Here is a 27383-nt window from a genome sequence, read left to right on the forward strand (position 1 = left end):
ATTATTCAGACTGGTGGCAAAAGGGTTTTTGCCACTACTGTTAAGTCTAAGTGCTCCTGTTGATGAACGTATATATTCAAACTTGTTACCTTGCACCGAGAGTTCAGCCTGGGCTTCGATGGAGTCATTGACATTCTCCGCCAGGCAGCGGTACATCCCAGCATCCTCTTCGGTTAGGTTAAATATCTGGAGGCTGCCCCCGCCGAGCACCTGAAAGCGTCCGTCACTGCTGAGAGGAGAGGAAAGAGAGAGAGAGAGAGAGGCCGGTCAATATTCCCACTGCACAGGGTCAAACAAGCTCTTACCCACAACAAACGTCAGCAGAGGGCACTTTGTGGATTCAATAACTGAAGCATCCCTCCATTTTCCTAATGCCATTACACACAGCACGTATTCCCAGCATTCGTCCCCATCCTGGCTGTGAATAATGCACCCAGTAAGCCGCACAGTACCCCCGACTTCATCTAATTCTCCATTGCGGCAGTCAAGCCTAATGTAAAAGTAATGTAATGTAAAAAAAAAAAGAGCGGCACATACAGAGGCAGGTATTAGGGATGGTGGTTATTGGAATATATGGGTATTCGAACTCGTCTTAGGATCTGTTCATTTTATCAGATATTGGGCGTGTGCAGTCTGACAGTCAGAAGGAAACACACTGTGTATTTTGAGACACAAGCAGTTCTACATTTCTAAAGCTTGGGCCACACCGCAGGACAACTGGGCCGATTCAGCACTCTTGGCAATCGTGGAGGGGTCCAGATTCCAGACTTGAAGGATTAAATCTTAATGTAATTAAATCAATGTGTGTTGTGTACAATCCAATCATCATCCTCAGATCTTCTCACAGTCCAGTTGCGTCCACTCCAAACTCGAAACGTGAATCTCAAACACTGATGATTTGCTCCAGTGTACGGAGAACACTGGTTCTCCTTAAGCAAAATGTGGAAATCTAAACAGCAAACATGGTTGAAATGCCTTTACCATGTATGCGATTTCAGGAATGTGGTGTAGGACTGTGACGGCAAGATGAACGAGCTATTCTTCCTCAAAATGCTGGATGTGCTCTGATAAGACTGATGCTCAGAATAATGGTGCACCAGCAACCTCTTCATTTCTAGCTCTGTCCTTTGAACTCCTCTGCATACATGGGTGGGGGGTGGGTTTCTGACTGACTGCATCGAGTGTAGAGCGCGCTGGGACAAGGGGTAGCGATCAATAGGTTGAAGGAGGACAGATGAAGAGGGGAAAGAGAGGGGGAGAGAGAAGAAGAAGACAGAGATGGGGGTGGGAGGCTATGGATAAGACGAACACACTGTGTGTAAGACACAAGAAGACAGTGGACAAACAAAGAGAGCAAACGAGAGGGACAACGAGAGAGAGAGAGAGAGAGAGAGTGAGTGAGTGAGCTAGAGATAGAGAGAGAAAGAGAGGGAGAGTAGGCTGTGAGAACAGGGGGATGTGGGGATGTAGAGATAGCAGATCTGCTGCTCAACCCGATCCACCAGCTATCGATCGCCTCTAAACACACGGCCATTAATACCAGCATTCTCCCAGTGTGCAGAGATACACACACACACACACACACATGCAATAGCCATACACACCTCTCTCAATCTCACCACGGCTTTATTTATAACCTTTCATACTTCAGTAGTATCACAAGCCTCCAAAGCTGCACAATACATCAGTTATGAAACAGTTAGCAAGACATCGGCCTTCACAGTACTCTGAGCTTCCTGGCCAATCACAGATGCTCTGCAGATTCTGTGGGTGTTTACCTACATACATTTAATTGCAGGCCAATAAATCAGACACAGACATTTTTGATAGGGTTGAGGTCAGGACTTTGGAATGGCCTTTCCAAATCCCTTATTTTTGACTTATTGTTAGCATTAGGGTGTTTTCCTGAAAGTCCGCACCCAGGACCGACTCATTACCACTGGCTTGCTTTCACACAGAAGAATTCCACCCAAACCATGGTTCACTGTACAACTCCAAACATCACTTTTCTGTATGTATTTATTGATTTTCATTACTATCCTTAGATAAAACATGCAAGCAGTGAAGGGCCACACTTTCTAGAGCCATGGCATTTAACTGTGCAGGAACACCTGGAAACAAGGAGCTGCTCTCGTTGGTTCTGAGCCAGGCTGTCCAGCATGAGACGAGCTCATTACAGTACCTGTCCTGTCCAGTCTGGTTAATTGGCCGTGTATCAATAAGTTGAAGCGGTCACATAACAAAATCAACCAATGAACCAATCAAGCAACACCGGGAGCGGATCTTCCACACCCCACCAGAGTCCGTTTAAAGCGAACCTCAGACCACCAAGGACTTGGAAGACCAGAGATCAGTTCTCTGGACTGCTCCCAGCTTTCACATTTGAGCTCAGAACAAGCGCTCCCAGGTCTGGAAAAAATGCTACTGTGAAAACACCCTCAGCCTTTCCCCCTTCCACAACTATCTTTTTAATGTGAGTGTAAGTCACTGTCCTATTTGAACACCTAAGTATGTCCATGTTTCAACCATCTAGCTGATGTTCGAGGTTGCGCTTAACACTTCTGAGAAGTCCTCCTCCTTGATTATTCTGTCCACTTGGTGCTGTGCAATGTACCAGGCTGGGCTGGGGTCGGCTGAAGGAACAATAGCCCACAATAACGAACCTGGAGCACAGCTTCAATTCTATGGTACCTTCAAGAAAGGACATTTTAGGTTGTTAGTCTAGATTTAAACATGGTCACAGTATCTGAATTTCACATAGCAGGTGGTAGACTGTTCATTTCTGTGCTTCGCATGCAAATGCCTTCACTCCTACAGCAGCTTTTCCTTGTTTGAATTGAGCCTCCCCTTCCTTTCCTGCTCCCCTCTTCTTCCTCTTTCCTCCGCTAACCTGGACCATCTGCTCCGTGTGGGCTGTGTAAGTCTGAATTTGCACTGTCATGGGGTTCTGATTACACAGAAAGAAACACTCCGCTGTGTCAGACACAATACTGCATCTTGACTATCAACCTCCTGTCACTAAATATTATCACCACCTTCCTCCCAGTCACCTGTTCCAGAGCCATTGCCTCACAGTTCCTCCAGACTGGGCTGGTGGCTGGCTGAAGCGGCACAGCTTCAAAAGCAAGGTAAGTGGAGTTCTGAATGGGCCTACAGTGAACCTCGCACACCGAGGGGTGGGCGTTGTTATTCGACTGTATATAGACATTCAAACTCACTGTAGGATTTGTTTACTTAATGAGAATCAAATAAGGCATATAAAGTGTGAAATAAAAACTATATGCTCATAATTTTCAAATATGTTCATGATTAAAGGTGCACCTCTGCCCTCCCCTGCTATTCCATGTCGAAGCAAGAACATTAATAAATAGCAATAAGAGCCCATGAGCAAAATTACATTCGCCTACGTCTGTAAGATGACTGAAGTTCAAGTTGCTCTGGATAAAAGCATCTACTTGCTGCTATAAACGTGAATGCAGAACTGTATCTGGAACGTTTTGTCTTGGACATATGGCTCAAGGAGAAACCTTCAATTGGTAAAGAGGGGCTCACGAGTGGATGACTGAAGTACCAGCATAACAGCTCCAATAGCTCTAACTCTAGTAGCTAACACAGCGTTCGTATGGTTGAATGCCTCTAGTGACTGTGGCCAAATCTTAATCTCATCTGACCATAAAACCTTCCCACAGAAGCCTTTAGCTGACCTTGAAAACAATGTCAATTGTCAATTTTGGAGCAGGGGCTTCTATCTTCAACAGCAGCCTCTCAGTCCATGGTGATGTAAAACTCGCTTCACTGTAGACAGTGACACTGGTGTTCCAGCAGCTTCCAGTTCATGCCAAGCCTGTGCATTGGTGTCTCTTGGGTTGTTCCTGATCATCTGAATAAATCGTCTGGGCCTTCTTTCAGACTTTGGGAAATTAGCTACACCTCCAATTAACTTACATTTACATACAATTGTTTGAACTGCTGATCTTGGGAGTTGTTTGGAACGGGCTTCCAGAGACATTCCTGACTTGTGTAAATCTGCAATCACCCTTCACAGATCTGCACTGAGCTTCAATCCAACGAGAGCTGTCAAACAAGCCCTTTTTATGTGGCTACAAAGAAGCTACCAGATGTAGTCAATCATGATCACTAGCAGGACGTAAAGAGGCCTTAGTTAAGGCAGGTTACAAGCGTGGTGGAACCTTCAGCACCACTGAATTAATAAGCACTATAATTAGTGGGTTTGTGCATATTTTTAATAACCTAAACATATCATTTTGACCCTGTGTTGATTACAGAAATCCTCAACCCACCAAATTCTTGTTCTTTGCTAGTGAAGACGTATTTCATCACATTCATCCCAGGAAAAAGAACAGTTCACATCACTGAAATCTTTAAAAGCTTAATATTGCCACGACACTCATGTGCACTTCTGACCCAAGCTCTACACATACCTACACCAGGAGCCTGAGAAATCTGACCATGAGGCCGTCCTCCTAATCAAGAGGCCTTCATCCATGTAAGCCACACCGACAGCCATGACACAATCACAGAGAGACAGAATCAAGTTTGACATATCAGACTCTTTTAACTGTGCTGGCATCCTGAGGCCTACTCCATGTGTGTCTCTAGACACAGGGCTAAACCCAATGCTAATGAGGAGGAAGCTCTACTGCACAGTGAGAGTGACAGTCGTGCTTTGCTCTAATTAGGATTTATCAGTATATAAACTCGGACTAGTTTCTGCCAGGCTAATACAAAAGATTGCTGAAGTCACAAGCGGCAGACAAGACCACTGTGCCTGCTACGCTGCTGCACTTACCAGAGGCGGCCTTGGCGTTGGAGGCAGGTGAGCATGAATCAATTAAAAATGCATTATACAAAGCTTGTCCCCCAACAAAGACCTTTTAATTAGTTGCAAATTTACACTGTCACTTATCTCCCACTCAGCCATATTAGCAGGCCCGGTGCAAGCCTGTCTGGAAACTGGGAAGCCTGGGAGATAAGGCACTGCTGACGACGAAAAACCCTTCTCCTAGACAAGGAGGACTGGCACTGCACACTGCTCTAACAATTAGGGCCTGTCCAACAAGAAAACTGTCAGCACTATCGACGCTGATTATGGCACTAAACTAGAAAAGCGTATTTCCTGAAGGAAGTGCAGAATGGTTGCACAGCCTAACTGGTTGTCACTTTCATGCTGATGCTATGGAATTTCACATGGTTGCTAAGGTGCTACCAATTGGGTGCTATGATGTTGCTAAGGTGTTGCTAAGGTGTTATTGTGCTTACTATTGTGCTTAAGTGCCAGTGGTTGCTGAGGGGTTCCTATGTGTGTGCTACAGAGTTCTGAAAGTGTTCCTTGGTGGTTGCAAGAGCTGTTGCAATGGTTTTGCGGGTTGCTATGGTAGTTATTTTATGGTATTTCAGGTGGCCGCCAAGCGGTGTTATAGTGTTGCTAAGGTTTTTCATGGTGGTTGCTAGTTTATTTCAGGTGGCTGCTAAGAGGTTGTTACATGGGTGCTATGGTGTTGCTAATGGGTTTATTGGTCAATGCTATGGTTTTACCGGCGGTTACTATGGAATTTCAAGTTGCTAAGGTGTTTCTAAAGTGGTAAAGATGGTGTGCCTGGTGGTTGCAAGAGTCTGTCGTACCCCATGTGGTTGGCTGGTCTGGGTATCATCAGTACAAACTTCTGCACCCTATTAATTTCTATATCAGGGAAAAACATATACACAACTGCTGCTACATGGCAACTGTACATCTGATCAAAAAGCTGCAAACAAGCCCAAATTACACAATCAGACAGAACTGGATTGGATATCTGGATTGGAACAGTGGCGATATCTCAGAAACTGCAGGATAAGCTGTCAATTATATGAATGTCCAAACATCTCATAAGAAAAAACCATAAAACCTAAAATGCAATATCAGCCAGGGTATAATACAACTTTGAACCTGGTCCTGCTCTGGTGTTGAAGCAGCTGTCATCCACTTGGCCTACGTGGAGTAGCTTCAAATAACCCAGAACTAATGTGGGCCAGGCCTTGACTGCAGGCTGGGCAGGCAACCAGCTCCCACCACATCGCCTGAGAGGTGAACCACCCTCTTCACATCCGTAGATAGTAATCCGACACCAAACTACCAGTGGCACGGGCCCAGGTGATTGATGCACCCATAGAGAGCAGGCCTTCCCAGATGAAAGGCTGTCATCAGCACAGAAGGATTCAGCGTAATCTTTGCTATCGAGGGCTCAACTGGTTGCAGGCACTCCTCCAAACACAGCCGCTAACAAGACGCAGCCCTGAGGCAGTACTGCAGCCGGGAATCAATGCTCCAAGACAGCCACTTCAACTCAAAAAGGACTTGTTCACTGGCTATGGAGGGCACAGATACACCTGGCCTAAACTTGAGAACCACTGCTCCACGACAAGTCATGGGAGTTGTGCAGGGCCTGAGCCAAGCTACACAATCCTATCCAGCGCGACCCTTTGGAGTAGCATCACCCTGCAGGACAATGAATGGTTGCTCCATATCAATCTATTAAAAGCGTAGCCTATAAAGCGCTCTCCACAACCCTCGTCAACCCTCTACTACAAGCAGCACTAGGCTCATGTATAACAGAGGTGGAATTTGTGATTTTTGCAAATGAAATTAGCACACAGGGCTACAAGTCACCAAATCAGATTGGTATGATCACACTGTATAGTTGCGATGCTTGCATATTCACACTGGTTGTCATAGCAATGATGCAGGCATGCATCAGAAATATGAGGGCGAGCAGGCAAAAGACTGTCCAAAGATACAATCAGGCTTCAGATTTAACAGCACATACGAACGTGACCTGAATCCGACTGGAAGACAACGTCAGGAGAGCTGTCCGTGAATTTGGATAGGTCAAGAGTTGCCTCAGATAGGAGCTGCCGGATCTAGTCAAAGCTCAAGCACATCTTCACTATAGAAACACTGCACTGTTTCTTCTACCTGCTGACTGCACGGTCAAGAATAAACGGTTCCACCCTGACTGAGTGACGACTGGAAGACTTCAGCTGAAGTCTAGAGGCCATATCAGGTAATAATAATCAGTTATTCTTGGCCAGGAGGTTAGAAACGCTCATCTCCTGGTGTCCGGGTTGATGTTTTATCCTGTAGGACATGAGGAACTGCTCTTGGAATGATATGCCTCCTTGCAAAGAAATTGGAGAGCAAAGGAAAATCAATATGGAGAGAAGCCCCGTATTAAGAAGCAGCTCTGGCATGTTTGTTTTTGCTCGGTCTCACAGCCGTGGAGGTCCAGGAGGGCTGGGGCACGCCGCAGCTCCATTCGCTTTATTTGTAATGTCAGAGCCTTCGCTGGTAAAGCGGGATTTTGATTAGAGCATTACAATACAGCCCCGAAGCCACAACCTGCGTAATATGCAGACATTAGAGGTCTGAGCGCAGAGGCAGACGCGGCTGGAGGTCGGCCCTGGATCTGTCATTAGTTGCGGAGTGCAGGGAGAGGTCAGGGAACGTCGGGGAGCGTGAGGGAGAGAGGAGCTTCCACAAGCAAGTGAAGAGAGAAGGACAGAGAGGGGAGAGAGATACAAAAAGAGAGCTTCTGGCACAGTCCCCATGCTCTAGTGACAAAGAACAGCTGGCTAACTGTTTATTCAGCATCCAGACTCCGCATGCAGTGGCCATCCCATTGTCAAAGCATCGCACCAAACTGCTGCACTAGTACAGGCCACAGAGTCCATCTGCCTGTAAGGAGAAAGCAGGCATACTTTTCACAGGCTTTAGCTAGACAGGCAAAAAAGCTCCCATGAAAAAAAATGAACTATGTAACTTTAGGCTCCTGCAGATGGCTTTGCATGGTTATGATCGGGCCATAAATACCTGTGGGGTGTGTGATGGGATTCGTAGACTGAGCAGAGGTGATACAGTGCAGTGAGTGTTCCGTTCGATGTGTGGAAACTGGTCGCAAAGCAGATGTTAATGATTGGCAAAAATGAGCGATTGTATTTGGGAGTGGCGAAGGCCACAGTATGAAGGAAGTGGCTGAATCTGCAGGTGTATGGAAGCGTACGGTCATACGGGTCTCCAGCAATGACAAAATTCCCCGTATACAGGAAATTCTCCTCATTCTCATCATTCTTGAGCAGATGTGAGCAAAGGGCTCCTGCATGCCACTCTGCTCCTTATGTGTGCTCTTTCAGAAATCGGTGGTGAAGGACCTGCACTGACTTTTAGAAGCCATTCTTGCCTGGAAGCGAAGCCATATTAATGCCATTCACAAGCCACGAAACCCCCAGGCCAAGATAACCGCCTGTCCATCAGTTCCTGTGGATTGCTTTTTTTGCCACTGCTGGTAGACCCGTATGACCGTATGCTTCAAACACCTGCAAGCTCAGCTACTTCCTTCACACTCTGGTCTTTGGCACGTCCAAAAGCAATCAGTCCTCAGTCCAACAAGACACTCTGCACGCTGCACCATATCACCTCCTCTCAATCTATGAATCCTGTGTCACACCCAGCAGGTAGCCCGATCATCCTTGTGTAACGCCATCTGCAGGAGCCTGAAGTTACTACCACCTTAAACACGAAGGTGCTGTAGGTCCTGCTGAGAGCAAAGATGACTGGAGTAATGAAGATGTAGAGTTATTGGTCATCAAGCACCACAATGCTCTCAATCATTCTCTTCTTCTCCTAGTCTCTCTCTCATCCAATCCTCAATGGGCCCAGCCTATAGTTACACACTGAAAAGCCTGAGAGGCTCCAAGCCTGCCATTATCTTCCCCAGTACGCCAGCCAGGGTGAGTCATCATGGGTCATGTGGAGCAAATCCCAGTTTAGACGACAGGCAATATGGCTGCCAGGGAAACAGGACATTTGGTGCAAGTCCATGGTCAATAAAACCAAAATGTTTGGTTAAAAAAAAAAAAAAAAAAGGACAGTCTTTCTCCCCAGTCTACTCATAAGGAGACTCAAAAGACACCATCTGTTTGGCCAGGCAGCTTGTATTGACTGTGTTTTCTGTGCCCAGTGGGGAAACCCAATTCAGTCAGGATCCAGGTTATGAAGCTGCAATTCTACACAATGCATCAAGATTACACTGGGTATCAAACCAGGATGCTCAGAGATACTGTGCTTTTTTATTCAGTGATGTTTAGGAGGTCAGTAAACTTCTGAGGCTGATCTACCTATAGAAGCAAGGTTGGCGTGGTGGGCAGCCATTGCTGCGGCGCCGGCCCGGGTATCGAACCCACAACCCTGTCAGTAGTGTAATTAAAAGTCCAGAGAACCCTGGTTGGTAAGTAAACCTCAGATCTAACTACAGGAACGAAGCAAGTGAAGTCAGGTAGAATTCCACCACCATATAAACCCACTGCTTATCACACTATACTCCCTACTTATACCATACCCGTAAACTCTCACACAGGCCAAGCTCTGAGCAGATGGAGCCATCAGGGGCTCGTCTCGAGCGAAACCGGATTTGTCCTTGTTCGCCACCCTCCTCTACAGCAGGATGTCTGGGTCTGAGGCTCCACTTTCACTTTCATGCGCTGCTCTAATATCGGAGCCATAAATTATACATGCAGAAACAGTGAGCCCGGCGACGGCGCTGGCGCTCGCTGTTAATCTTGTTAATGCAGACACTGAACAAAAAAGCTGCGGAAATTATAGGCCATTACCATTGATAAGCAGCTCTTCTAACGCCACTCTCGCAGTCATTTGGCCCCTTTTTCGCCGAGAATAGTGGGGGGAGCGTACAGTGATTGACCCCAAATTGGATTTTAAATGGGGTTCTAGAGAGTGTTCGCAGGAGAGCAAGAGAGAGAGAGAGAGACGAAGAGTGAGGGGGCTGAAAGACAACGTTGGTGGGGTGACCAGTATTCTGGCCAGCCAGTTGATAACATAAGTTTTTCCCTTTTTTACAGGAAGACCTTTTAGGACCTTTTCATACTCTACTGCTTTTTCTGGACCTTGTTACATTTGGGGCAGGGATTCCCAAAAGGAGCCCAGCACCAAGATGATTCTTATGTGGTCATGCGGGCATTACACTGAACATTGTCTCTACCAGTTAGGCTTATCTTGATACTAAGAGTCGAAGAGGGGTCCAGAGTACCTCGCTTATCCTTGCATATTCTTAAAGATCTGAGCTCTCCAATAACCTTTACCAAGGTTAAGGCCTTAGTTAGCTTCTTAGAGCTATCCAAGCCAGAATGCTCATGCACATGAGTTAAATATGAGCTAACGTGAGTCCCATCTAGGCCCTAGAACAGTGTATAACCCAGATGGGCCCATGTTTAACCCCTCCTGGTTCCATCATTGACCCTGGTGGCACCCTGGTGGGCATGTATATGTATGTGGTATACAACCATCATGATTACACACCTCTAAAGGGTGTAACAGCTAAGTAGTAACAGCTACGCCAACAAAAACCTCTTTTAATAGCCTTGATTTCGGCACTGCACAACGAACAATGAGCAGGTGTCCCAATACTTTTGTCCATATAGTGCATCAGGGGATCCTAAGCTTGATATTTCTTGGTTTTGAATCGAAAGGCAAATCAGTGGAATCACTCGTCCCTACTACGTCCCTGCAGTGGCGTACTGGCTCAGCTTTCTGACCCCGTGTCACTGCCAGACTACAAAACCCTGCCCTGCCTCTGGCTGTGTCAACACAACAAACACCATGACATTTACAGGCGAGACGGAGGCTAGAGAGAGGCAAGACGGGTCTGAAGCTTGAGAGATGATTTACATGCAGTATCAGACCTGTCGCCCATGCATTATTCATTCCCTTTATTGACACTGGAGCCATTCCCTCGCAGTCCCGCGCCAGGCACAATGCCTTTACATCATGGGACTGATCCAGTGACTCTAGGTTAGCACTGACTGTCTGTGAAATGCAATATTGGCAAGTCAATTTTTTACGCCATCGTAGCACTTAAATAAACTGCTGGCGGAGGTCACGGCCAAATCTCGGCATTCAAACTGATAGGACTGCAGAACGTAGACAATTACCCACAACACCGAGGGGGCACAGCGCTCAAAGCATCTAGCTTAGGAAGCCTTTTAACAGCCCAAAACAGCCAAACTGGAACCAACTGGAAGACTGAAAATCCTACTAATCCTATAACGAAACTGCAAAAAGTTGACTTGACTGATATTCCTGCCCCGTCTCCCAGGAGCAGAAAAGAAAGCTTAAGCACCCGCAGACACATTTCCCTGATTTCTTAACAGTCTGTCTGAAGAGCCCGGGCCACGCTTCAGATAGACGGCAATTCAGTCACCCGCAGCAGCGTGTACACTTTCATCTCCCTCCTCCACTCTTTCATCTGCCTCCTCTGCCTCTCTTAGTGCCTCTAATCCGTGTAACACAACCAGTCACACTGCCTGCCATCTCCTGCGAGGACTACAACGAGGATTAGTCTTTGACAAGAAAAACACAGAAATAAAAACGCTCATCGTTCGCTCAAGAAAGACGCCCATACCTCTCTGGTCGAACGAGAGAGACACGTTTGAGAGTGGCATGCAAAAGTTTGGGAACTTCTGGGCAAAATATCCAATAAAGTGAATAGGATGACCCTTTTTGTACCATGGAGTACCACCGCACATAGAGCCATTTTTAAAAGACACCATGCAGAAATTTCCATCAATGTGAAGAACCCAGTAACCATACATACAGAACCACTGAATACAGAACCACTGCCTTCAGGTAAAGAACCTCTAAAGAACCTGAAGCAGTTCAGCTTTAAGAGGAATAGCTTAAAGAAGAACAAGCCAAGAGTTTAAGGGGTTTGGTTTCAAGTCGATCCAGTCCCAGAAGTCTCAGTACACTGTTTGGTAGGCCCAAGTACAATTTTACAAAGACGCAAGAAATATTTTACAGACAAATATGTATTTTTAATAACTAAAAATGCTAATTAAATGAATTTAAAACATTTAAAGTAATTGTGAATTGTTTGCTGCACCCCAACGCTCATTACAGTCCCACAAATTCAGCCTCTCCCTCAAACACCCCATCCCAGCGCTGTCTGTTAATGAGAGCCTCCTTCCAAATCTGAGCCCGTCTGTCTCTATACACCATCCCAATTACTCCCCGCCAGCCCTCTGCCTCCGAAATCTGTCCTTGAGAGAGGCAGCCGGGGACGCTCCGACTCTAACCCTCTCACTCCACCGCACTTTCTAATTGTCAATCATGAACAAGGGAGTGCTCTCCTTCTCCTTTCCTCTAATCAAGTTTGTGAGCGTGCAGCCATGTTCAGCAGTGGAATTACCTCCATGGCCTCTTGTTCTACAAGCACACGTGCTAATTAATGAATAAGCTGGCAAGTATACACTCACCCCGGGGATACTGACAATCAAGGTAATGAATACTGTAATTATTACAACAAACTTAATAGCTAGGTTATTTTTTTATCCCCTAAACTGTCAGTCAGCGTCTGCTGATGAGACACCGCTGTACGCAGACTTTGCTGTGGTGGGAGTGTTGGTATGAGCTGAGGTGGAGTTTGGGTGACATGCAATGAAAAAGAAAGAGAGGGGAGGAATAAGAGGGAGGGACTGGAGCTTCGAGTATGTGTTCAAACCCGGACGAGACCCAACTACTGTTGTCTGGTTTGGCTGAGCTCAAACATCACGTCTCAAATACCAGTCAGCCTCAGGTCGGGTTTCCCTGCTGTGTTTCTTAATCGGTTTGAAAATCTTGCAGGCTGGAGTAGAACTGTCTTTTAGGATGTGTCACAGTCGAGGCTACAGTCAGGTCTGGAAAGTATTTGGTCAGGCCGCAGTCGGGTTCAGAAAGAGTTTGATCAGGCCACCGTTGCGTTAAGAATTTGGTCTGGTTGCAGTCAGGTTCTGAAAAAAATTGGCCTGGCTGCAGTCGGGTTCAGAAAGAATTTGATCAGGCCTCAGTCGGGTTCAGAAAGTATTTGATCAGGCCTCAGTCGGGTTCAGAAAGTATTTGATCAGGCCTCAGTCGGGTTCAGAAAGAATTTGATCAGGCCTCAGTCGGGTTCAGAAAGTATTTGATCAGGCCTCAGTCGGGTTCAGAAAGTATTTGATCAGGCCTCAGTCCGGTTCAGAAAGAATTTAGTCTGGTTGCAGTCGGGTTCTGAAAAAAATGAGTCCATTTGCAATTGGGTTCAGACCCAAAATTTGGTCAGGCTGCAGTCAGTTTAGAGAGTATTTGGTCAGGCTGCAGTCAGTTTAGAGAGTATTTGGTCAGGCTGCAGTCGGTTTAGAGAGTATTTGGTCAGGCTGCAGTCGGTTTAGAGAGTATTTGGTCAGGCTGCAGTCAATTTAGAGAGTATTTGGTCAGGCTGCAGTCGGTTTAGAGAGTATTTGGTCAGGCTGCAGTCGGGTTCAGAAAGTATTTGATCAGGCCTCAGTCGGGTTCAGAAAGTATTGAACCGGGCCACATTTGGGATTGGAAAGAATGTTGTCCAGCTGCAATTGGGTTTGGAAAAAAAAAATGGTCCAGCTACAGACGGGTTCAGACTAAACCTCTTTGAGCTAAACTTTTCGACAGAATTTGTTTGGGCCACAGTTTTGTTGGGACATTGACATTGGTTGGGTAACAACTGGGTGTAGGTGAGATTATGATGGGCTACAGTCGGGCTAAGAATTGTTTTTATCACGGTTGAGATAGGAAAGAATTTGGTGGGGCTCTAAAAGATTTGTCTGAACTACAATCAAGTTCAGACAGAATCTTGTTGAGCTGCAATCTGCGCAAATTCTGAAAGAATCTGTTTGGGCTACAGTTTAGTTTGGAGACAAATTGTTTTGGCTGGTAACAATCGACGATTTTGTCAATCGAGTTTGCACAGACAGAATGTTATCAGGCTACAGCTGAGATGTGATTCCCAATTCATGGTTCTGTGGATTATGTCTAAATTGGGTGGAGTGTTTGGGTTTGGACCAAAATGCTGGGTCTTGATTAAAGCTCTGGGAGGGGGGACAGAGGGATATCAGCTGATGGTCACTTGTGAGACGTGTGTTTTGTTACCCAGTGGCTTATAGAGTGCTGCAGTCCAGATCTGTGAACAGTCTCATACAGTTTCTGTGAAGAGTAATATAGTAGAAAGTGTGTGTGTGTATGTGTGTGTGTGTGTGTGTGTGTGTGAGTGTGCGTGTGTTAGAGACACTTGCAGCCTGAATGGCATTAACACCTCTCAGGGCAGGCGCCATCCCTCTAATTATTTACTCCAGCAGCTGGTCACGGCTACATGCCAACTCAACAGTGGCCATGCAGACAAACAGACAGACAGACAGACTGACATACACCCTATCCGCAAAACTGGTCCAGCCACTGGTGCTACACTGGTGGGACCCCCGCTCAAGCAGAATAACGTGTCAGACGCTGAGAAAGCAAAGCCTTGTACAGATATAGACGTCCATTTGATATCTATCACTTGACACTGACGCTGCCAGTCAGGAAATGCAGATATCCAGAACGTTCTATCAGTCTATCAGCAAGCCAAGACCAGCCTGGATACACGAACACTTGGATAATCCTTGTAGAGAGGATGGATTGGTGGCCATTATTATCCAAACATACAGATATCCCAACTCTCTTACCTCTCTTCGACGGGTTGGTCATCACGCATCCATCGTACGTAGGCTGCAGGGTATCCAGTGACCACACAGGGCAACAAGACGCTGTCGCCGACCACTCTGGACACTGGGCCAGGCTGCCTGAGGAACTCCAGCCCCCGTCCCTCCCACGTTTCTTAATGAGAGAGGGAAGAAAAGCAACGTTAACCCCTTAAAGTTGACCTCTGATGCAGCCTTACACTCTTCTGTAGCTTCATAAGAAGCCTCCTGAGATCATTTTCCAGGCTTGAGGCCTTAATGACTGCTGACTACTTGCTAAGGGGGTGGGACTGTGTAGCTAAAGGAACGACGTAAAAACAGTCAATGCGATTTTTAATATTTGAATAAATAATTCTTATTGGGATCAGTCAATGGCACATTTTAGAAGTCCCCTGAATGCTAATCTAATTGTTCAGTTATTAAGCGAATCTGCTTTCTTACTCAGTACCGACGACTGTGAACTACTCCGTATCTACTATGGTTACCATCTACCATTCGCTAATTGTTTTCTCAATATTGACCTTTGCCATACTGATGTCGCAGAGGGCCGCAATATGTAAATGAGCCCTTTAACAAACGTTTAACAAATGTGCTGCGAGCATTCGGACCCACGTCAGATGTTCCCGATGAGCTTCTGTGGGTGTCTTAATGAAACGAGGCAATCACGCTGATCACGCTGGCGGAATCAAAACAATGCAGGCTGATCTGTAATCCAGCCATTGTGGAGTTTGATAAATATATTATCAGTCAGTTTCCTGGACTGGGATAAAGCCTATTTCTGGACTACACAGCATTCGGAATGGAGAGGACAGAAAGAGTAGTCCCAGGCTGGGCTGGAATCTCAGTTCATATTGAGAAATAATAATCCTGCAGCCTGACATATCGATAATTCAATAAGATCAGTACACCCTTGCATAACAATGGACGTATGTAGAGTTAAGGTGACTTGATACCATTTATTAGTCATTTATAAGTAGGACGATTCCCTCTTGTGAGTCTAGGCTCCTCCCAAGCTTTTGTGCTCCAGCATTGAGGGCGTTGTTTTCTTGCCACAGTCACCTCTGGCTTGCAAAATTCATCATATCAAAACTAACAACAACAGTACAGATTTTCCTGTGGTAATTTTTGAGCCAATTTAAACAATTCTGGGCTATAAAGTTCAAAAATACTTAAAACTAAAGCCGTTTCACACTTCTGGGCTCGTTATATATATATATATATATATATGCATACACCCTATATGCGGAACCAAAAGCGAATAGTTTCCACACTCACACCAGATTCCACTTGAAGCAATCTTCAGACCACCGATCTCAGGAGGACCAGCTGTCACACTTTTTGGCCAAACGTACCAAAATCTTAGAGCAAGCGCTCCTGGGTCTAGAATATGACATTCGGGAGCAGCTGCACGTGAGCCTTAGGCCACCACGTCCAGTGTTAAGCGTTGGCTAGCCCTACAGCGTTAGGCTGTTGAGGAAGGAGTCCAGCGCTCTCTGGAGTGATGGACCACTCCAACCTCTGGGATGAGCTAAAGTGGATGGAGTGAGATCCAGAACTAATGGCCCAACATCTGTACAGTTGGAACTGTTCCTGGGGAACTAGTGATGGGCTTTATTACTGCCCTCGTTTTCAGAAGAAACTTTGGCTGAGCGGGTGTCCACAAATATTTGGACATACAAAGGTTTTGTACCAAAGTTCCGATTCCACATTTATACAGTGTGCTGTGCCTCCTATGGAGCCCTAGTAACTATTATAAAGACTCTGAAAGTGAAGATTCTGAAAGTGAGAGGCCTTAGGAGAATAAAGGAGTATAAAGGGTTCATGTCTGACATCCTCCCTGACTTCAGAGGCTCTGATCTCGACAGATGTAATGACATGGTTTCTTAGTGAAGAATGGCCAGTGACCCTAAGCAGAGCACGCCCTGCTTGACCTTGTGGCCTCTGGAAACCCTCATGTTTGAGGTCCCAAGTCGCGCCATTACTCTCTGTCCACTCCTCAGCCACCGAGCGAGCCGAGTGCCACGGGAGTGTTTGGCTTCGCGGGAATGAAAGCATTCCATTATCTCAGTTTCTGCTGCTGGAGCTCCGTCCCGGTGTTCTGCAATAGGTTCTGGCTCGTGCTCCGCATATTCAGAAGATAAGGGCTTCAGGTGACAGTGCTTTGGGCCTGATTTATGTCCTCTAATATCTTACTCAGCTCTCGGAGCTGAACTGCCTGCGTAAATAACGCTGCATACTGAGGATCTGACACCAAGGAATTCAGCCTCCTTTTGGTTTAGGATGAATTACGCTGCCCTCTTTGATAACCCCGTACAGGACCGTCTCCCCGCTGGAAGCCAACTCTAATTCCTGCTCTCTTTCTCTTTCTCCCTTTCGAACTCTCTCATTCCACCTCTCTGTAAAGGGCATAATAAATCCAGCAGGCCTGCGTTTCGTACCTCATGCACACTAATCAGGAACGTCGAGCTAGATGACCAGCAGGAGAGCCTCTCGTTCAGACTGTTTGTACAAGCTTTTAGGAGACGTTCCCTAATTTCTTCCATTCTCCCGAGCCCTGTAGCCTCTCCTCCTCTCTCTCTCTCTCTCCCGCTCACTCCCTCTCCCATTATCTCCACAGCTGAAATGGAAAGTGTGTGCTAAATTATGTCAATAGCTGTACGGCTCCGGCAACGTAGTAAAACGAAGAGGGACTTTCCACTGGCTGGCCAGTAAAATATGTGCACTTGAAGATACTCCTAGTATAGACACAGCTCCTACTGCTTCAGTGACTGTGATCTGCTGTAGAACTGAAGAGGTGGAGATTGCGAATGGTGCGGTTACAGTGATGGTTACAGTAAGGCGATGGTTACAGTGAGGCAATGGTTACAGTGAGGCAATGGTTACAGTGAGGCGTTGGTTACAGTGAGGCAATGGTTACAGTGAGGCGATGATTACAGTTAGGCGATGGTTGCAGTTAGGCGATGGTTACAGTGAGGCGATGGTTACAGTGATAGTTACAGTGAGGCGATGGTTACAGTAAGGTGATGGTTACAGTGAGGTGATGGTTACAGTGATAGTTACAGTTAGGCGATGGTTACAGTGAGGCGATGGTTACAGTGATAGTTACAGTGAGGCGATGGTTAGTGAGGTGATGGTTACAGTGAGGCGATGGTTACAGTGAGGTGATGGTTACAGTGAGGCAATAGTTACAGTGAGGCGTTGGTTACAGTGAGGTGATAGTTACAGTGAGGCGATGGTTACAGTGAGGCGATGGTTACAGTGAGGCGTTGGTTACAGTGAGGCAATAGTTACAGTGAGGCGTTGGTTACAGTGAGGTGATGGTTACAGTGAGGCGTTGGTTACAGTAAGGTGATGTTACAGTAAGGCGATGGTTACAGTGAGGCGATGGTTACAGTGAGGCGATGATTACAGTTAGGCAATGGTTACAGTGAGGCAATAGTTACAGTGAGGCGTTGGTTACAGTGAGGCGTTGGTTACAATGAGGCGTTGGTTACAGTGAGGAGTTGGTTATAGTGAGGCGATGATTACAGTGAGGCGTTGGTTATAGTGAGGCGATGGTTACAGTGATAGTTACAGTTAGGCGATGGTTACAGTGAGGCGATGGTTACAGTGATAGTTACAGTGAGGCGATGGTTACAGTGAGGCAATGGTTACAGTGAGGTGATGGTTACAGTGAGGTCATGGTTACAGTGAGGTCATGGTTACAGTGAGGCGTTGGTTACAGTTAGGCGATGGTTACAGTTAGGCGATGGTTACAGTGAGGTGATGGTTACAGTTAGGCAATAGTTACAGTGAGGCGTTGGTTACAGTGAGGTGATAGTTACAGTGAGGCGATGGTTACAGTGAGGCGATGGTTACAGAGAGGCGTTGGTTACAGTGAGGCAATAGTTACAGTGAGGCGTTGGTTACAGTGAGGCAATGGTTACAGTGAGGCGTTGGTTACAGTGAGGTGATGGTTACAGTAAGGCGATGGTTACAGTGAGGCGATGGTTACAGTGAGGCAATAGTTACAGTGAGGCGTTGGTTACAGTGAGACGTTGGTTACAGTGAGGTGATGGTTACAGTAAGGCGATGGTTACAGTGAGGCGATGGTTACAGTGAGGCATTGGTTACAGTGAGGCGTTGGTTACAGTGAGGTGATGGTTACAGTAAGGCGATGGTTACAGTGAGGCGATGGTTACAGTGAGGCGTTGGTTATAGTGAGGCGATGATTACAGTGAGGCGTTAGTTACAGTGAGGCATTGGTTACAGTGAGGCGATGGTTACAGTGAGACGATGGTTACAGTGAGGCGATGGTTACAGTAAGGCGATGGTTACAGTGAGGCGATGGTTACAGTGAGGTGATGGTTACAGTGAGGCGTTGGTTACAGTGAGGCGATGGTTACAGTGAGGTGATGGTTACAGTGAGGCGTTGGTTACAGTGAGGCGATGGTTACAGTAAGGCGATGGTTACAGTGAGGCGATGGTTACAGTGAGGTGATGGTTACAGTGAGGCGTTGGTTACAGTTAGGCGATGGTTACAGTTAGTCGATGGTTACAGTGAGGCGTTGGTTACAGTGAGGCGTTGGTTACAGTGAGGCGATGGCCTGGGCCCAGTGAGAATGAGAGTGTGTAGAGTACAGTACAGTTCATATTATAAACCAAACCACAGCCACTGGAGTTACTGTAGCTACCAGTACTCTCTTAAAAACTCAACTTAGGTGCTGCCACTAGAAGCCAAGAATCGCTAGTCTGAATCCTGTACATCAGCAGCCGGAGTCCGGGTGAGCACACTCACAGCGTCTGTGCAGGCGTCGAAGCTGGGGAGCTGTGCTGTCCTCCGAGCGCCCTGCCTACCTAGTGATAAAAGCGGCGGTGGCTGGATTCCCATGTATCGGAGGAGACATTTGACTGTATTCGGATATTTCAGGCTCCGTATTTCTACAGAATGAGGTAGACTTAAGGTAAACTTGCTCTGAAGAATAGTCTCTCTGTACTTTTTACACCTCTGGCAACGGAGATCATTCCTCTTTTTCCACTACTTTGTTTTTTTGCGCTCTATTGGCCAAAATGCATATAACGTTACATCACAAATAGTGCCAACCGCTGCAAACAGGGATGATTTGCAAACTGCAGCAAAGTGTGAAATATTTCAGAGCTCTGCTGAAAAGGGCAAATCTGCACCAAGCATTAATGATCAGATATAACAACTAGGACTGAGGCTGAGGCTGGCTGACTGACACAACAGCAGAGAACTGCTTGATACGTTTTTTTTTTTAAAGAAAAGATCATATGCAATGGTTTCATGTTTTCTGAAATTGACAAAAGTATTGGGACACCTGCTCATTCATTGTTTCCTCCGAAATCAGGATTATAAAAAAAAAAAATCAAGAGGTTTTCCTGCTTAACTGTCTCTACTGTCCAGGGATGATGGCTTTCTACTAGATTTTAGAGGAGCATCGCTGTGAGGATTTGATTGCACTCAGTGACAAGAGCGTTAGTGAAGTCAGGATGTTGGACGATCCCCCAAATCCCCAGCTTAATCACTAAAATGATTGGATGGAGCACCCACAGTTCCACTGCTCCACAGCTCAATGCTGGGGGGTTTATACTCCTCTAGCCCACGCCTGGCATTAGGCATGGTGCCAACAAGTTCATGTTTATCTGCTCCAGAGAGTCCTATTGTATTAGCAGTATTTCTCTACAGGTACATACACTACAGTTAAGCTGTGTGTGTGTGTGTGTGTGTGTGTGCATTTGCACATCTGTGGCATCGATGGGTGCAACTTAAAAGTAGCTGAATGCATTCATTCAAAGGGATGCCACAAACATTTGAGAATATATTACTTTCCTGCCCAAAGTATAATATTTGTATTTATTATTATTATTATTATAATAATTACTAATAATAATAACATAAATAATACTACTAAATACTACTAATAAAAATAACTGTCTGAAGAGCATCAAAATGGTCATGGGCATTACCAGGCAGGATCTGGAGCTCTGCCTCCTCGCTGGTCTTGGTGGGCCCTACGTTTTCCAGTACGCAGCGGTACAGGCCTGCATCCGTCTCCGTGGCGTTGCTGATGACCAGAGCTCCGCTGGGCAGGGTGAACAATCGCTGGTCCAGCAGCACCGGCTCCTTATCGCGCTCCCAGCGGATGAAGGCCACCAAGTCGGGGTTCACCTCACAACTCAGCACTTGGCTGTCTCCCAACCGCACCGAGGCCGCCTCGGGCTGCCCGGAGAACCGGGGCGTACCTGCGAGATGAAAGAAAGACGTTACAGGGAGATACAGTAATCATTAACAAAGAAAGACCCAGAATCCATTACAGTGGTGCCTGTGCTGATGGCGGCTAATGCGCCTCCACACGAATAGACACACAGCATTAATTAATAATGTAACACAGACAGTGTTTGCGATTCTCGCCCACTTTCAAGTCTGAGTAATTATTTTCTTTCCCTGTTTGGAGATAATGATTTGATTCCCGTTGGCAAACAATGGTGCTTTCAATTAGAGACCGAGCAGCACGAGTTCAGCTGCGTTCAGCTGAAGACCACCTTCTGCCTGCCTCTGGAAGACTAGGCCTGCTAGAAAGGATGTCATGGTAGGTGCAATCGTCCCGGTGCAGTCACGGTGTGTTCGGAAAGTTCTGCAATGTTATTATGGGCCATTTCTAAATGGACAGGGACACGGATGGCTTGTAATCCGTGTGAAAAGGAGCTATTTAGTATCTGATTTACAGGCACGCTGGAGACCGCTGGGTCAAAATGATTTAGGTGTGGGTTCAAAAACGCAGCCACGTATAAGCTCCCGGCTCCTCACGCTGGGCCGCTAAATGGAACATAGCTATGGAATTTCAAAGGAAGCCTTTTAAAACACTGTCTGAAAGGTGATCTGGCTCCAGCTGGGAAGGAGGCTGAGTTCCAGCGCGAGATACGCTACAGGAGCGGAATGCGGGCCGGAGAGAGAGGCCGAGGCATTTGCATTACAATGAGGCTCTCGTATGCAGCAATTATGACTTTCGCATTGCGCTGTAGAGATCATTAGCCTAGCCTCATCAAGGCGGCGCTCGTGGGGGCTGACTTAATCACTCTTCTTTATCCCGCGGACTGGAGGGGCACTGGGCGCCGCGATGGCGGTTGCAATCGACTCCACTTCATCACAATTCGCGCTCCATCGGCAGGTCAGCTGTTCGCGCTGTGCGCTCTGGCCGCCTGTATCCATCACCCTGTGCCGTAGTGCTGAGCCTTCCACTTTCCGCTCTGTGGGCTGAGGAAGCTGCTATTGGCGTTGGCGTTAGCATTAGAGCTGTAGTTCAGCTCAGTGTTCTGCATGTATCAGTACATGAGAGGCGTCTATAGGGTGGCCCAGGGGTCACAGCGTTTATGCAAATATTCATATTTTACTTTATTTCTAATCCTCTTTCCTTTAAAGCTCTCAAAAAACGTGTCTCATGCATCAGACATGGTTCCATTCACCACCACTGTCAACAGCTCAGCCTCGTTAAGGTTCTCTCTACCCTTCTCTTCTCTTATCTTCTCCTCTTCCCATCCTTTCCCTCATCACCTCCTCTTCTTCCTTTCTGTCCCCCCGTCCCCCATCTGTCTCCCTATCCATCTTTTTTTCCTTCCTTGTTACTTTTAATTTCCCGCCTCTCATTCCCAATCTCTCTCTCCCTCAGTCCTCTCCTCCATCTCTCTCTCTCGCTCTCTCCCTCAGTCCTCTCCTCCATCTCTCTCTCTCTCTCTCTCTCTCTCTCTCCCTCAGTCCATTCTTCCATCTCTCTCTATCTCCCTCAGTCCTCTCCTCCATCTCTCTCTCTCTCTCTCCCTCAGTCCTCTCCTCCATCTCTCTCTCTCTCTCCCTCAGTCCATTCCTCCCTCTCTCTCTCTCTCTCTCCCTCAGTCCTCTCCTCCATCTCTCTCTCTCTCTCCCTCAGTCCATTCCTCCATCTCTCTCTCTCTCTCCCTCAGTCCTCTCCTCCATCTCTCTCTCTCCCTCAGTCCATTCCTCCATCTCTCTCTCTCTCTCTCCCTCAGTCCTCTTCTCCATCTCTCTCTCTCTCTCTCCCTCAGTCCTCTCCTCCATCTCTCTCTCTCTCTCTCCCTCAGTCCATTCCTCCATCTCTCTCTCTCTCCCTCAGTCCTCTCCTCCATCTCTCTCTCTCTCCCTCAGTCCATTCCTCCATCTCTATCTCTCTCTCCCTCAGTCCTCTCCTCCATCTCTCTCTCTCTCTCTCCCTCAGTCCTCTCCTCCATCTCTCTCTCTCTCTCCCTCAGTCCTCTCCTCCATCTCTCTCTCTCTCTCTCTCTCTCTCTCTCTCTCCCTCAGTCCTCTCCTCCATCTCTATCTCTCTCCCTCAGTCCTCTCCTCCATCTCTCTCTCTCTCCCTCAGTCCTCTCCACCGTCTCTCTCTCTCTCTCTCCCTCAGTCCTCTCCTCCATATCTCTCTCTCTCTCTCCCTCAGTCCTCTCCTCCATCTCTCTCTCTCTCTCTCTCTCTCTCTCCCTCAGTCCTCTCCTCCATCTCTCTCTCTCTCTCTCTCCCTCAGTCCTCTCCTCCATCTCTCTCTCTCTGTTTTACCCTATATCTCTGTCAGCGTCTCTCTCTCTCTCTCTCCATCAGTCTCGTTCTCTCTCAGTTCTCCGCTGTCTCTCTGCCAGTCTCTCTCGCTCCCTCTCTCTCAGTTCTCCCTAATCAATCTTTCTCTCTCTCTCTATCTCTGCCAGTCTCTCTTTCTCTCTCAGACCATCTCTCTTTCCCTGTCTCTCTATCTCTCTCTCCCCATCAGTCTCTTTCTCTCTCAGACCTCCACTCTATCTCTGCCAGTCTCTCCCATCTCTCGCTCTGTCTCTCGCCCTTTCTGTTCCATCTCTTTCTATGTTCTTTCTCTCTCTCCTTCTTTCACATTCTTCCGCTCTCTATGTCAGTGTCTCTCTCTCTCTCTCTCTCTCCTATCCTCTCACTCTCTCTGTGTCCTCTCCTCCCTCCCTGTCTCTCCTCATCAGTCCTACCTTCTCAGTCTCTGTGCAGTGTGAGCTGGTATCTCCTGCTGTGTGTGTGTGTGTGTGTGTGTGTGTGTGAACAGAGCACACTTTATGGCTGTAATTCCAGTCTGCAGGCTGTGGTGTGGACGTGTGCAGAGACAGGCCCGGTGGAGCGTTCTGCACTACTTTAATCCCTTTATAAACAACACACTACCGCTCACACACACAGAAACAGAAAGACACACACGCACACACACACACACACTTCACAGAGCACTCGTGCTTCTCAGGGCTTCTGGTTGGGTTTCTTTATTGGAGGGGGGAAGGGGGGCGAGAGAGGAAACAAGTTCCAGACAGAGCTTGTTGTAGCTTCAGTAAGCAAAACAGCCTCGGCTCGGCTCGGCTCGGCTCCGGCTCCGGCTCCGGCTCGGCTCGGCTCAACTCAACTCGGCTCGACTCCGCCTGCTGGAGCGAGCTGCAGCTGGAGAGGAACACACAGCCTGCTGTTCCACTGCACTCCTGTCCGAGTGTTTCCGATCGGCTCGTCCAACAGAAACATTTACACACTGATTCAGAACAGTAGTGCGGACGCGACGAGGGAACTAAGCCTGCAGCAAGAGGCTGGACCACACACACACACACACACACACACACACACACACACACACACACACACACACACACACACCTCTTATCCCCACTCTCAGTCTCTCAGTCTTTTTCTCTCTTTCTCTGCATCAGTCTCTTTTTCCTTCTCTCTGCCTCCCTCTCTCTCTCTCTCTTTCTCTTTCTTACTCTCTTTCTCTATCTCTCTCACACTCTCTCTATCTCTCTCTCTCACACTCTCTCTATCTCTCCCTCTAACTCTTTCTCTGTATCAGTCTCTTTTTCCTTCTCTCTGTCTCTCTCTCTCTCTCTCTCTCTCTCTCTCTCTCTCTCTCTCCCTCTCTCTCTCTCTCCGTCTCTCTCTCTCTCTCTCTCTCTCTCTGTCTCTCTCTCTCTCTCTCATGGTCTCTCTCTCTCTCAGTACTCTTTTTGCTATCTTTGCATTCTGCACCAAGTTTGTGTCACGGACCACAGCAGGAACACGAAAAAGCGACAGGTTTAACAACACTGACCTTCAACCCCACAGTCATGGCACCAGTGGTCCGTGTTGGGTTGTGCTCCACAACTCACACCATCGCTGGACCACCACGTTTATCTACACCATTCACCACACTAACGCTTCCAAGCCCACGCCACGTTCATACCCAGCCTCAATAGTTGACCCCTATGCCACTCAGAGTGTGAACACATGCACACACACACTCCCCGCTCGTTGGAGGTCCGGCCTGCGCGCATCGACAGAGCGATCAGAGTTTATTGGCTGAGCACTTGAGTGATTTGATTGCGGTGGACTGCATTAGAGGCAGCTCGGCAGCCCCCGGAGCCTCGCGGCCTTCGTTTACTGGCTGGACTCTGTGGAGAGAGGCAATCTGCTGCAGCCAATACACCAGAGCGGGAGACACGACAATCGATGGGGTGATGAGAACTTCTCTCACGTACACACACAGGCTATGACTGAAGCACAGATTTGTAGGTCAAATTATCTCACATATGGCTAAAACGCTGAGTGCTAAAGATAAGCCAAATGACGAGGTATGAGGCTCTGTTGTGACTACACCAGGCCTCTCTAACTGACAATGATAGCAGCCTAATATGACATGCAATTAGAAATATTGGCTCCAGGGTGGTGCAACTGTCTAAGTGCATGCCCAATCATGGGGAGAACCTAAGTTCAGTCCCCGGTGATGCCATAGCCATCTGTATCTGGGGGTCCCTGAGAGCTTACTAGGCCTTGTTCGCTCTGGAATACGCCCCTCGCTCTCCCGACATCACTCATGCAACAGAACTGGCAGTTATTGCTCTCCTCCAGGCATCTTGAGCTGTCCAATTACATTACATTAGCAGCACTTCAAAAAGACGCAGTGGTGCTTCACACCTTGGAGGAAGCACATGCTAGCCTTCACCCTTTTAGCTAGTAGGTGGAAACCTGAGATTAAAATGATGATGAAAAAAAAAGAAGAAAAAACTTTTAGAAACATGAAAATTCTCTCATGGAAAATTGCTCATTCCAAATCTACAGCCAAGGCCCTTTCAGGCCCCTCCAGTGCAGCGTGAACTGAGCTGCCACCAACCCCAATCTATAGCCCTCACACTGGCAGAAGAAAACCAAGTGGGCATTAGCTCCCCGCCACCCTGCTGAGCTGCCGAGCTGAAGCCCATTGGCCATGGTCAGTCCGTCCTAAAGCTCTTTGGCCGCTCCTTTAATGGTCTTTAGAGGAGGCAGGCAGCTCTTAAAAACCTCCAGGATATTTACAAGCAGGCGGACAAACGGCTCCTTCCATTTCGAGGTGGGCTTTTCAAGCACGGGAGCCTGCGAATGGGGCTCCACCGGGCCTGGATTTACGGGAGCCGTTAAAACTTCGGTATGAGGAGATAAATCTGTTGCAGAGAAGGTCTGGGGTTAAAAACAAGCAACGCCATCTTGCAGTACTGAGCTGCAGCCCTGGCAGTAAACAAAGAGGGGGAAAAGAGGGTGAAGCTCATAAGCGCCAGGACTGGGGGCCCCTCAGCTACCAGAGGTAAATAAATCCGCCTCCTTTCTTTCTCACTCACTAAAAAGAGCAGATTAAGTTGCCCCCTGCTTACCTTCATGTAAAATTCATGAACAGGTTAGAGCAATCTTAACATGGCTCCAGTCCAAATTAAAGAGCGGCGAGGAGCTACAGTTCACTATCTCATTGTTCTGCTGAGAAGAAGTGAGGGAAGGACAGCCGGCCGTGACGTGACCCAGTTCACGGCAGAGTCAGACCAAGACCTGCCCGTCACCTTCCTTAACTACTGCATATTTCATGCCTCTTACAAGTAAGGATAAATACTTTATGTAGTATGCAAGGTCTGCCCTGTTATGAGCTCTGAAATGGGACGGCAAAGCTAAATAAAATAGGCCAGACCAGTGTCTCCCAGCCTGCACCCCTGCCTAGCTTTTTTTAGCATTTCCCACTAACATCCGATCATAAAGCTGTTCCTGAAATGAAGTGGGTTATGGTGAGTTATGGTAGGAAAAACACATGACATGACAACTCATGAGCAGTGAAAATGCTGACAAGTTCCGAAACCATCCACTCTTAGCAGGATTGATCCCAGGGGAAAACCTTTCACTGGGAATTCCAGTGCATTCTGGTGTCTAACATACAGGGGAAACTGCTAAGGAATGACTTCAATTCAGTGAGGAAAACAACTATCCAAACACTACTCGTGTCCAAAGACAATCAAAGCTTAAAAAAAATAGCTTCATTATGGCACATGTGCTTGAACCTCCATTATTGCCACTTGCTTGACGTAATTAGTAGGCAGTCGCCAAGCTCAGTGTGCTCTACCCCATCAAATCTACTCGATTCCTGAGTGAAAATGTCCCAAAATGCCCATTTTATTTTGTATATGGCTCAAATAGCTTTGCAAGGTAAGGCAAGGGTACTCTGCTGAGGTAGTTCTGTGGTGAGCAGACTGTTATCCTGCTAACTACGCCAGTGCTTCCCAGCTTCTTTCTCCGGATTCAGAGCAGTTTAGCATTATTATCAATTATTATCAATTATTATTTATTATTATTAATTATCAAGGTTCCAGTGTGCGCTACCCCATCAAATCTACTCGATTCCTGAGTGAAAACGTCCCAAAATCCCCATTTTATTTTGTATATGGCTCAAATAGCTGTGCAAGGTAAGGCAAAGGTACTCCAGGGAATCTCTACAGCAAACCACTATCCAGCATCCCAAAGAATTCCTCATTCAATCATC

At 47.2% G+C, this 27383-nt stretch overlaps 1 protein-coding gene across 8 annotated transcripts in view; it reads right to left on the bottom strand.

Moving 5' to 3' along the window:
* neo1a (neogenin 1a) overlaps nucleotides 1–27383 on the bottom strand; it is a 174906-nt gene that overhangs the window by 68432 nt on the left and 79091 nt on the right. For 6 of the 8 annotated variants that reach the window (XM_072660319.1, XM_072660318.1, XM_072660323.1 and 3 more), the window contains exons 3-5: nucleotides 20539–20814; nucleotides 14557–14707; nucleotides 90–229 (exon numbers count right to left, since the gene is read on the bottom strand). In XM_072660319.1, coding sequence (XP_072516420.1) covers nucleotides 90–229; nucleotides 14557–14707; nucleotides 20539–20814 — 567 coding nt within the window. The remainder of the gene's footprint in view (nucleotides 1–89; nucleotides 230–14556; nucleotides 14708–20538; nucleotides 20815–27383) is intronic. The other 2 variants (XM_072660320.1, XM_072660317.1) reach the window with 1 other exon arrangement.

Source organism: Salminus brasiliensis, chromosome 17, assembly GCF_030463535.1.
Source record: "Salminus brasiliensis chromosome 17, fSalBra1.hap2, whole genome shotgun sequence".
Taxonomy (NCBI): domain Eukaryota; kingdom Metazoa; phylum Chordata; class Actinopteri; order Characiformes; family Bryconidae; genus Salminus; species Salminus brasiliensis.